Source organism: Hyaena hyaena, unplaced genomic scaffold (assembly GCF_003009895.1).
Source record: "Hyaena hyaena isolate Hyena2069 unplaced genomic scaffold, ASM300989v1 scaffold_178, whole genome shotgun sequence".
Classification (NCBI taxonomy): Eukaryota; Metazoa; Chordata; class Mammalia; order Carnivora; family Hyaenidae; genus Hyaena; species Hyaena hyaena.
In genome coordinates, this window is record NW_024080807.1 from 1,280,438 (window position 1) to 1,292,761 (window position 12,324).

Consider the following 12,324-nt stretch of genomic DNA (forward strand, 5'->3'; position numbering starts at 1 on the left):
AAAAGTAAATAATATAAAATTTTTTTAAATAAAAGTTTTTTTCAAACACTAATGGTAACAGTTGAGACAGAACATTTACATTTTAATGTAGTTAAACTAAATCCATGCAATTCCAATTGCCTCAAATACTTTGTTACTGCATATTTTAATTCCAGTTCTAAAATTCTGTTTCTTAAATTATACTTAAATCAGAATTTTGTCTATGAATACAAATGCTAGAAAATAAGTAAAAAAGTCCACTGAATCTGGATGTTCGAAGCAAAAATATCATTTAGGCCTAAATTATCAAGACCAACATTTCCTAAACCCATGTTCTGCCAAACATTAGTGTCACAAGATGGTCAATGAAAAAAAAACCAACTTGTTAGTCAAGTACATTTGGGAAACGATGCCGATATTCACTGCTCCTCCTTATGGTATCCTTTCCTGCAAGTACATTATATATCCTGCTTTGTTGAACTCAGAACAGGCTATGTGACTTGCTTTGGTCAATAAGATATGAGCAGAAATGATGCGCGTCACTTCTGAGCTTTAAAAATCAGCCAATGGGGCGCCTGGTTAAGCATCCAACTTCGGCTCAGGCCCTGATCTCACAGCTTGTGAGTTCGAGCCCCGCATCAGGCTCTGTGCTGACAGCTCAGAGCCTGGAGCCTGCTTCAGATTCTGTCTCCCTCTCTCTCTCTGCCCCTTCCATCCTCATGCTCTGTCTCTATCAAGAATAAATATTAAATTTAAAAAAATAAATAAAATAAAAATCAGCCTATGATTTGGAATCTCCTGTTTCCTTGCCGAAAAACCAGCAAGGTCCTACGTGGAGGTTGTTTAGCCAAGGTCTTCAGGAAAGACAGTGTGGAGCAGAGCCACACCTGACCCATGTTTATGAGCATAAAGTGGAACAGAGCCACACCTCACGCATGTTTGTAAGCAGAAAACAACTCTTTGTTGCTGTAAACGCTTGAGATGCACAATACTCATTAGCAGTTTAAAAACCCTATGAAGTGTCGGAATAAAGAATCAGATTAACTGTATTTAACCCCTCATTGCTAACACTCACTTGATGACACAATCTTTGCCTCACATAAAACCCTGGGAGATATTCTGAGAGAGAAATTTCCAGAAATGATAATGAAAATACTTGCTTCAAATCTCCATTCCACTTTGCCCAGACTTAAAATTAGGTTGGCTATGTCATTTCTTCTAGAGTTCTCAAAGTTTTCAAAATCTTTAAGAGAATTAGGGTCCAACCAGGTATATCAATTTATTACTCTGACATTAGTCAATTCCTAGAATCCTCTCTTAAAATAATTCAGCTGTCTATAATTTCCCATATGTTTCAGTCTTAAGGATGTATAAAGTGCTAAACAGTTTCAAATGAATATTCAGTTTACCTGTGTAGGTATCATTTTTGATTGTGTAGGTATCTTTTTGACACAACACAACAGCATAAAGTTGAAAAATGCATTAGAAACAGAAATGAAGTCACTGCTATAAATAGTGCTCTTTGACACACAATAGATGACACAGTTGACTAATGGCACCTAGACTAACTCAGAAGAAATTCTAATTCCAGCTTGGTAGATTTCACTGAATTTTTAGCCTAAAAAAGCCATGAAAACAAAAAGAGATGTGTTGCTGTGTTTTGTTTATTTAGTGATTTTTAATTAAGAAAATTCCAAGAATTCTACTTGAGCCTTAGATCTAAGTGCACCCGGTCATATAAAGAAATTCAAAACCAACCAAAAATCACAAGTAGTTACATCATTGGGCATTGGGAATTTCAGGGATAGGTTACTGAAGAAATCTGCTGTACCTTGTGCCAAGGATATTTTAAGACAAGCTTTTGTCTGGAATGATAAAGGCTTGCTGGTCCCCGCAGTGCCTTCTTTCGTCTTTCGGGGCTTCCTCCTCTTTAGAGACAGGATGGACTATTATATGGGCCCCTGGAAAGCCGCCTCCCTGCTGCCAGCCCTGAGCTCCTTCGCTGCTGCTGGAGGGACCCCTACCCCCAACTTTTGGAAGGTGGTGCTCCCTGAGAGTCACCTCCTCCGGGCCCCCTTTCCCACCTTCTGTGCCTTCTTACAGTGGAGCCCTCACCCTCCCTCCGGGAGGGAACATTCGCTGATCGGTTCTGAGATCCATCACCCATAGGCCTGCCCCTCCCTCTACTGTCTCCCCCACCTGAAGCAGCTTCTCATGAAAGTCCTGCCAGTCCCAGTTGCTTCTGGACATACTCACACATCCTTTGCTTTTTACAGATTTCTCTTTCACTGAATATGCAGTTTGTGGTATTTTTCCCATTGTCTTTATTACTCTGTATGGTTTCCAAGAGGAGAAATGGGAAGATCAAATCTAAATTGCACCATCTTCCTACACTTTAAGACCTTTCTTCTTTCTGCGTACGAGAAAGCCTCCCTCCATGCATATAAGAAAATCTATCTGAAGTTTAAAAAAAAACCAACAAAAACAAAACAAAATCATTTATATTTGAAGCCAAATTTGCCTATTTTGGTCAAAATGCTTATTACTATATAGACATTTCAGAATAGCACAGGAGTCAAGAATCATTAAGACTAAACTCCTTCTCTGTGAGTTAGCAAAGGTCAAGAAAGGCTATAGATTTGTCCAGAACTAAACAAAGGTAATACAAGAAAACTCGTGTTCCTCCAAATTTATTATAGAGACTCTCTTGAGAAGAAATAGTCTAGTTCTCCTGAGTTTTGAAATGGCTTATAAAGGTACATCATTGTGTAGACCCAGGAAAGTAAGTGGCAGCTACATTATACCAGCCACCTAACACAATCCTGAGAAAATGTGCTGCCTGCTAGATACATAAGAGTAATTAATGGCAATATATGAGGAAAGACAACAGCAGGAGGTCGTGGCAGGGGAAAGCTGGGATTCAGCCAACCTAGTGTAGAAATTCTGTATTACAACGGGTCCTGTATATCGAATCAGGGACTGGGTTTTCTTCTTAACTGTGCCATCAGAACACAATCATTCATACACTCTTCTGTACTTCTCATTGTCATCTCTACTGATGGCTGACCTGTATTCTCCTCCCTGCTTCCCCCCAGCCTCATCATCTTATGGTCCAATAACCACCCCTTTGCCCATGCTTTCTCTATATCAAATCCCGCACTCAAAACAAACCAATCTAAGTGACATTCATAACTAACAATGTCAAAGGAGACCATTTCTTTCATTCTAAAGTTCTCTCACTGTCTAACTCTGTGAAAAGCTGCTACAAGGAAGTGCCAGTTAATAAACTAGAGCTTTGATGGATTAGTGCTACATTTATCTAAAAAGGCCAGAAAATAATTAATGCTTAAAAAGAACTGATTTATCCATGAAAAGATCACATTTATTTTCTTAAGAAATCTAGATCTGCATTAAGATACTTTTTGATTTGAAACTGGTCTTCTTCTGCCACCAAGTGTTAGCACATATTTCTAACCAACCAGTTTTTGCAATGGTTAAAGCACAGAAGTACGAGGTCCCTCAGTGAGACAAATATATCCACAAGAAGGCCTTACAGAAAGCATGGAGGTGAACATGTTGTAGACTAACCACGTAAAACAAATATATCCCAAGAAAACTACACAAAGAACCTGAATGTTAGTTACTATTTCAGACACATGGCAATTTAATAAGATTTTCTGAGGCTCCATGCATTTAGTGAAAGAAACTATAACTCTCAAAGCACAATGATAATCAAACTACCTTTAAAATATACAATAACTACTTTCAACAGTCTCTTATGCAATATAAACTACTAGATTTCATGAAACTAAGAATACGCCAAACTAACACATTGACTTAATGCCTCCTACTGTTAGAAAAACATATAATGCCAAGGAAAATCTTAAATTTCTCAGAATCTAAATTAAGAGAACTCAGTTCTGAGCTTGGGAACCAGAAAACCATGCTGTAGCAGAGGAAGTTCCTTACCAGCAAATTTGAAGAAGAGTTTCTGTATTTTCAAAATGCTGATCACAATCTACAGAACTTCTGGTTATCCCACTGGGTTTTTGATTAATTCTACTAAATGGTGTTACCTACAAATAGGTACCCACCAGAGGATGGCACCCCAGGAGCCTAGAACTCTGCAGCAACACCAAACACCACTGGGAAGTCCTCATTCTAGATCCTATGACCATTCCAGCGGTGCTAAACATTCATCCCCTGCACCAGAGATCTGTTCATATCTTTTACGTCAATGAGACATATTATCTTCATGCACAGACCAATTATGGCTCCAACCGTGAATCTTTTATATATATATATATATATATATATATATATATATATATACACTGGCATGAATAACAGCTTTTTATACCATAAAAATGATCCAGTATGTGGTGAAAAAAATGCCAGTTGAAGTACTACTGCAGAATAGTTGGTTATACTTCCTGTAGATAATAATGAATGGATCATCTTAACTACCTCAGAATTTGCCTATAAGGATGCAGAGCACTCCTCCACCCAGAACACCCCTTTTTACCAATAATTACTATGTAGTAACAGCAGCATCTTAGGTGTACATCAGTATCTAGTCGCTGCACAAAGTGATTTCCAGGTCACCTTCTAGCAGGTCACGCTGAGACATAAAGAGTACACCAAACTTCAAAACAGAGCATCTTAGTGGGAGATATTAGTAGGTCTTTTCTAGATACTTTCACTATGTACCACCTATCCATACCAGAAGCAACACTCCTCGAGATGATGGAAAGCCTTTAAGTTTTCTGCATCTAGTGGCTTTGCCTTACTCTTGTGTCATGAGACATCTACTTGCCCATCACCATTTCTATGATCAGCCCACAAAGGCTCCTCTCTTCCTCAGAACCTCAGCAAACCCCCAACCAACCACAAGAGAAATCTTGTGTTTGTCAAGGGAAATTTACTATATTCCAAGTGACATTAAGATCAGAAGTATTCACAGGAGTTCCTGGGTGGCTCAGTCAGTTGAGCGTCTGACTTCAGCTCAGGTCATGATCCATGGTTCATGGGTTCGAGCCCCGCGTTGGGCTCTGTGCTGACAGCTCAGAGTCTGGAGCCTATTTCTGATTCTATGTCTCCCTCTCTCTTCCCCTCCCCTACTTGCATGCTGTTTTTCTCTCTCTCAAAAATTAATAAACATTTAAAAAAATTTTTTTAAAAAGATCAGAGGTATTCACTGACCTACCAGAAGAATTATGGGCTAAAAGAGCAATTGCGGGAATCCATTTTTTACCACCAAATAAAAGGAAGTTACATTAACCTGTGTTGAAGGCAAACCCAAGGCAACTATCTTTATACAACCTGAATTACAGTTTACATTCTACATTTCATTTACCTTTTTTGTGCTTTTAACACAGTCTTATAGGTATCTATTTTAATAGCTTCTTAAATCATTGATATGATATACCATAATTGACTTAAAAATTCCCTCACTGTAATGGAAGCTTTTTTCTAATTTTTGTCTGTTATAGATAGTGCTTCAGTAAACATCTTTAGACATAAAGGATTTCTTCTTTTAAATTGTATCTTAGTTATAAAATAAGTCCTGTGGATATAATGTACAACATGGTGATAATAGTTAAAAATAACTATATTGTAAAAAAAAATACTATATTATATATTTGGACATTACTAAAAGAGTAGTAAAAGTTCTCACAACAACAAAAACTGGTAACTATATGAGGTGATGAATGTGTTAACTAACTTTATTATAGTAATCATTTTGAGATATATTCATATACTAAATCACTATGTTTTATACTTGGAACTTATACAATGTTATATATCAATTTTATCTCAAAAAATTATTTGTTTAGGATTATCTCAGCAGCATGAACCTCTTAGTTAAAGCATATAAATATTTTAACTTTTTTATGGAATTGCTCAATGCATAGCTCAAAGGGCCATACCAAGCCATCATTCATAGTCCTTGATGGTCCTTCTACCTCAGGCTTATCCTAAAAAATGTTCCTCTAATACAACGTGGTTGGAAGTATAAATTAGGACCACTGTTTGTGGTGTTTTTGAAAAGTTAAAATGTACAATGCCCTTGGACCTTGACATTCCACTTCAAAGAACTGGTTCTTTGAAATAATGGCATATTTACCCAAAGAAAAATGAACAAGCATGTTCACTGCAGCATTGTCTGTGCTAGAAAGAAACAGACATTAATGTAATTAATTGCACCTGTATCTATATTTGCAGTGTATAGGAAAAAGTCAAGAGGATATTACTAGTAGAGTTGACCTACAGAGAGAGAAATTGGGGAAGAAGGGGTGATGGGACAGTGATGAAGGAAAAATTATACATTTCACTCTACAGGTTTGTGTGTGTTTGGACTGTTTACTGTGACCATATATTCATCTAATACTTCTAAAATTAAATTAATTTTTAAAGTAAAAGAAAATACTTGAAATAAGACAAACTTTGTAACACTTGATTGATAAAAACCTATTATTTCCTACCTCTCTTTCTCCTTTTATTTTGTATCAATCTAAATAACACTGAACACTAGCAATACATTCCATTGCTGATTCTATCAATGTCCATTGTCTTCTAAACTAGTGAACCAGAATAAAAAGCAGGTGGAGAATCGGAGCTGAGAAAGGAGAATAGATGATTGGAAATGTAAAAAAGTTAAGAAGAAAGAGATTGAAGAACCACATATTTTTAAATAATCTGTATTCCAAACCACAAAGCGTAATAAAAATGCACTTTTGTGCATGTTACCTTTCATACTAGCTGTAACTTTTACAGTGAAACAAACAGCTTGCTGCATCAAGAAAATGCTGGGTGTTTATTTAAACCTGCAGGTCTCAGAGTGAACCACTCTCCAGACCATCTGGACCACAATCGCCTGTGGTACTGACTGAATATCAAATCAAGGTCTTTAGGTATAACTCCAGATCTGAAGCTAGAGGGTGGAAATCCTCAGCTTCAGTGCTGACACATGAATCCCAAAGCTGAAAATACATATTCTTTTTTTTTTTTTTTAATATTTTTATTTTATTTCTAAGAGAGAGAGAGACAGCGTGAGCAGGGGAGGGTCAGAGAGAGAGGGAGTCACAGACTGAAACAGGCTCCAGGCTCTGAGCTGGCCGTCAGCACAGAGCCCGACGCGGGGCTCGAACCCACGAACAGCGAGATCATGACCTAAGCGAAAGTCGGACGCTTAACCGACTAAGCCACTCAGGCGCCCCTGAAAATATATATTCTTAAGCATTCAAGAACACTGGGCATCACAGCAGTACATAGCAACAGAGTCATTCCATTCTTTGAAAGAAAAAAATTCTCATTTGGCTTCCTGAAAGACTGTAAAGTCATAATTTATTTTCTAGAGAGTATGCTTTCTAATCTAAACAAAATATAATCTGATTTAGATTTTATACACCATTCAGGCAGGGACTGTTTCTGTTTTGATCATAACTCTGAGCCTAGCACCCAATATCTGGCACATATCAGGCATTCAGTTAATATTTGCTGAATTAATAGGATTTGGACCATGGGGCTCCTCACATGAATACAGACATTAATTTGGATGAATGGGACGTAGTCAGTGGGAGCAAAGAATATGATCCTGGGAAAGAGATAAGATGGATTCCACACAGGGCTCTGCAAATGGAGGAAAAGGATCTCATTTCAGCCACTTAACATTTGTTAATTCTCATATTCCTTTTCTACAAAATAAGGGAGCAGATTTGGGGAAATTAACTGCCAAGGAATCATTTAAATTTAGCTCAAAATGTTGAAATTGAAATTCTAGAGTAGTTGAAACACTCCTTTGATAAATGTCCTTGTGTGCTCTCATGTAAAAGCTAAAACTGTAGAGACAAAGAAACGGTTTGAAATGATGGCTATTACCTTCACCACTGATTTGTCATTCTGTGATTAAGTCTGAAATCACTGGGAAGAAGACAATCCATTTGAAAGCAAAACAAGAACGATAATGAGTAAAAACAGTAAACTGTCAGTCTGCAAGTTTCAACAGTTGTTACCCCAAATTTCAACATCTGTTACTTATATAGATTGTTTTTACCTAAATATTTAGGAATGGTCCGTGAAATAGTTACTGTTGAATGTGGGGCACAGTTATCAAAATAAAAAAAAACACGCAAGATACCTTCGGGTGAAGGTATTCACAATAGTCTGTAGAAAACTCACAACCACAGGATGGTCAATCACCCAGAGGTTCTAAAAGATCAAAAAGACTTTCTGAGCACAAAGACATTAAATACAACATGGTCCAAATTTAGAAAAGAGATCTACTTACTAATAAACATGACCTTCATTTATAGAGCTGCAAATCAGTCAAATTGCAGCAAAGGGTCATGGAGAGCAGGAACGAATATTAATCTGCATGCCCATCTCCAGAACTCTGGTAAATTAGAGCAGGTCAGATGTCTAAATATGCATGAGAAGCTCCCTAGGCTGAAATGGAAAAAACAATGAAGGGTGCCCTTAGGATTCCAGGAGATACGCTCATGAAACCAGAAGAAAACCAAACGTTACTCCCACCTCTGGGAAGGTAGACAGTCACCCTAAGATGTGGGACATCAAGAGACAGATCCCTCAGCTCGTGTCAGGGAGAAGTACTTTAAGTAACGGGGGGATGGGAGCCCTTCAGGTACCCCCTTGCCCAGTCTGTGGAACGCCAGTTCCAAGCCCTCAATGGAAACAACTGCTGACGCACAAGGTCGTCTACTAGAACCCTTGAAAGAGATGCGTAAAGAGCATAGAAAAGCTTGTCCCACCTTGAAGAACCCAGTTCCAGTGAGCAGCACCAGGGTACACAGGCCAGAGGAAGAAGCTTTGAGGGCAGCAGGCTGCGAACAACCATAAGCAAAGAAAGCAGTAAAATGGGACCCTGGCCCTGCCTCAACGCCCTTCAAGGGAGGAAGCAGATGTGGCAACAGACGAAGCAGGAAACGCAGCTCAGAGGATGCAGCTAACAGCCACAGGGTCAAAGGGGGGCACAGGGGTAAGAGCCGGCACAGAGTCTCATGAGCCAACTCGGCATCCCCAGGAACTGGCAACAAACTCACTTGGGATCCCAGGACCAAGTCTAAGAAGGTGTCAAAAACCACTGCCAATGTCACGCATGCCCCAACCATGCTTATTAAGGCCGGTGTAGCTGGTGAGAACAAGGCTTATGATAAAAATGTGTACTCACCTTCTTCCGGAGCCACGGCGCTTTGGACAATTTCATAAAAGTCAAATGAGGCTTAAAACTCCTGTTTTCTCCTGCCAAGATGCCCTTTCCTTGAAATGTGCTTTTTGCAGCCTCTAAAGAAAATAAAAACCAAAAAAATGCTACTGTAACACATAGCTACCTTTTATTGTAAAAATAGCAGTTCAGAAAATAACAAATTACTTGATAGTGAAGATTAAATGCCTGTAGGAGATATTATTTTTTGAGAGGAAAAACCACAATGTGTAGAACAAGCATATTATTAAATCTGCAGAGATTTCAAATTTTAAGTAAAGCACACAAAAGCAACAATTTGAAAAGGAAACATTTAATTAAAAAAAAACATAACCATTTGTCTGATATGTTGATTTTCACTGAATATCCCCGGGGTGTCCATACTCATAAAGAAGGAACAGCTTATCTGTACCATATAATATCTAAAAACAAGATGGAACAAAAGAAATCAGATTGACCCTCCCATCTGAAACAATAAAAAGACAGAGTACATAAAACAATGACTTGCAAGACACTGTATGTATTAGGCAAAAAACATCAGTGATCCCTTAGAGATGAAAAACAAACAAGGTAAGCCTCTTAGGGTTAGGGTTAGGGGGTAAGGGTTAGGGTTTGGGGTTAGAGTTAGAAATGGGGTTAGGGTTAGGGTTAGAAACAGTGTTAGGGGTTAGGGTTACGGTTAGGGTTCAGGGTTAGGATTAGAAGTAGGGTTAAGGGTTAGCATCAAGATTTGGGTAAAAGTAAGAACGGGTTTAGAGAGCTAGCCAGGAGCATTATGGACATGGTAAAATCTTCAGATTTTATTCTAAGTATGATGGGAAATCCTGGGGGGTTTAAGCAAGGGAAATTTATTTGTAGGAGTAACTGTCTTTATTCATCTATATTTCAACTAGAATGTACATTTCTTCCTTGTGGAAGAAATTTAATCCCAGACAATCTCAAGAGCTCCCCTCTTTTCCTAGGGCTGTATTTTCGTTGAATAGAAGGTAGCTAATGGGGTGTGAGAGTAGGGATGTAGCATCTGGCTCTTGGGTCATCACCTGACCACTCCTGAGACATGCACCATGCTTGGTTTTTGTAGTGGGTTCCTCCCTCGTTCCCCTCTATAATGACTGTGATTTCTGTGCCATCTCAGGTTTCCAAGATTTCATTCTATGGGTCACCATCCCATGGCAAGCAGTAACTCACTGGACTTGTCTGAGCCCCTGTCCCACTTTCTTGCTATTCTTGAGCACACAAAATAGCATAATTACCCGGGACCAAGGTGGAAAGGGTCAGAACCCTATAAGGCCACCCATCACACAATTCCACCCTCACTTCACCTCTACCACCCCTCTAGAAGCACAGGAGATTCTGGCTTGCTACCTCTAAGGGCACACCTCAGGAGCAAAGTGCAGGGTCATTCCTGTTCTCGGACTCATGAGAGTTTCTGCTCTTCTATGCAGGGGATGATGGAGGGGCAAGGACTCATACATCACCTTGGCCTCTAGCTCTCTTCGTTGCCTGACCCTGGGAATCTTTTCTAGCATCAGTGTAGGAAAAACTTACCAATATGCTTAGGTTGACTTCCCAAAGCCTTTTTTCGATTTTTCTTGCTATATCCTCTCTCTTCTGAGAACATGGGTGCCACTGCCCAGGGAAGGGAGGTGGGAGGCGAATAGGTACAGAGCAAGGCATATAAGAAACACAAGGAGAGGGACGCCTGCGTGGCTCAGTCGGTTAAGCCATGATCTCACCATTCGTGAGTTCGAGCCTCATATTGGGCTCTGTGCTGACAGCTCAGAGCCTGGGGTCTGCTTTGGATTCTGTCTCTCCCTCTCTCTCTGCCCCTTCCCTGCTCAGGTTCTGTCTCGCTCTCTCTTAAAAATAAACATTAAAAAACATTTTAAGAAATACAAGGAGATATCTCAAAATATTATCCCATCACAGTTTCAAAATCGCAGTTTGTTATTTTATTTTCATAATATCTACTCAATGTCAATATGTGCTAAATGTGACATTTTGATTGCAATTTATAAATTTGGGCATGTCCTGAAACTCTTTGCTGCTAGTCCTAACAGCAATTGATTTTTCCTTTCTCTTCTATCATAATAAAGGTTAAGCAATGGACCGTTAAAGTGCCAAACAAAACAAAACAAAACAAAACAAAACAAAACAAAACACACTGTTCTTAGCTACAAGCAACAAATTGTCACTGTGGCTAAGTAAAGCAGGAAAGAAACTTCTGTAAGAACACTGTGAGAACTAGAAGACCGGGCTGGAAGGCTATGAAGCCAAAAGGATGTCCAACGGCATGGTGGAGACGAGGGCAGTGACACACCCCTGCTCCAGCAGGCGTCGCTGGTGCACACAAGGGGCTAGAACTGCTATGGCTGCCTCAGATTGGCGGGGACCACCCGGGATGAAACAGCCTTTCCCCAGAACAGATCCTTCACTGTTCAAGTTGCTAGTTTCTGATACAAAGTCTCTGCCAAAGCAAGATCATGTTCCTAGCAACAAAGGAATCTGTGGAAAGAAGTGTGTGACATGGAAGAGGGTGGGGGAAGAGTTTAGAAGCTGGGCAGCTAAAGAAGAAATAAAACAGTCTAGCATACCCGTGTTTTTAAAACATAAGATTGGGGGTGTCTGGATGGCTCAGTTGGTAAAGTGTCAGAATTTGGGGCAGGTCTACTAGAACTGATCCAAGAATTCAGCCAAGTTACAGGGTACAGAATCAACGTACAGAAATCAGTTGCATTTTTATACACCAACAATGAAGCAACAGAAAGAGAAATCAAGAAACTGATCCCGTTCACAATTGCACAAAAAAACATAAAATACCTCGGAATAAACCTAACCAAGGATACAAGAGATCTGTATGATGAAAACTATAGAAAACTTATGAAGGAAATTGAAGAAGACATAAAGAAATGGAAAAACATTCCATGCTCATGGATAGGAAGAATAAATATTGTTAAAATGTCATTACTACCCAAAGCTATCTACACATTCAATGCAATTCCAATCAAAATTGCACCAGCATACTTCTCAAAACTAGAACAAACTATCCTAAAATTTGTATGGAACCACAAAAGACCCCAAATAGCCAAAGTAATACTGAAAAATAAAACCAAAACGGGAGG

At 39.1% G+C, this 12,324-nt stretch overlaps 1 protein-coding gene across 2 annotated transcripts in view; it reads right to left on the minus strand.

Annotated features, from left to right (window-relative positions):
• Nucleotides 1–12,324, minus strand: part of AKAP7 (A-kinase anchoring protein 7) — a 148,679-nt gene that overhangs the window by 79,499 nt on the left and 56,856 nt on the right. For both annotated transcript variants that reach the window (XM_039240398.1, XM_039240399.1), the window contains exon 6: nt 9,170–9,282. In XM_039240398.1, coding sequence (XP_039096329.1) covers nt 9,170–9,282 — 113 coding nt within the window. The remainder of the gene's footprint in view (nt 1–9,169; nt 9,283–12,324) is intronic.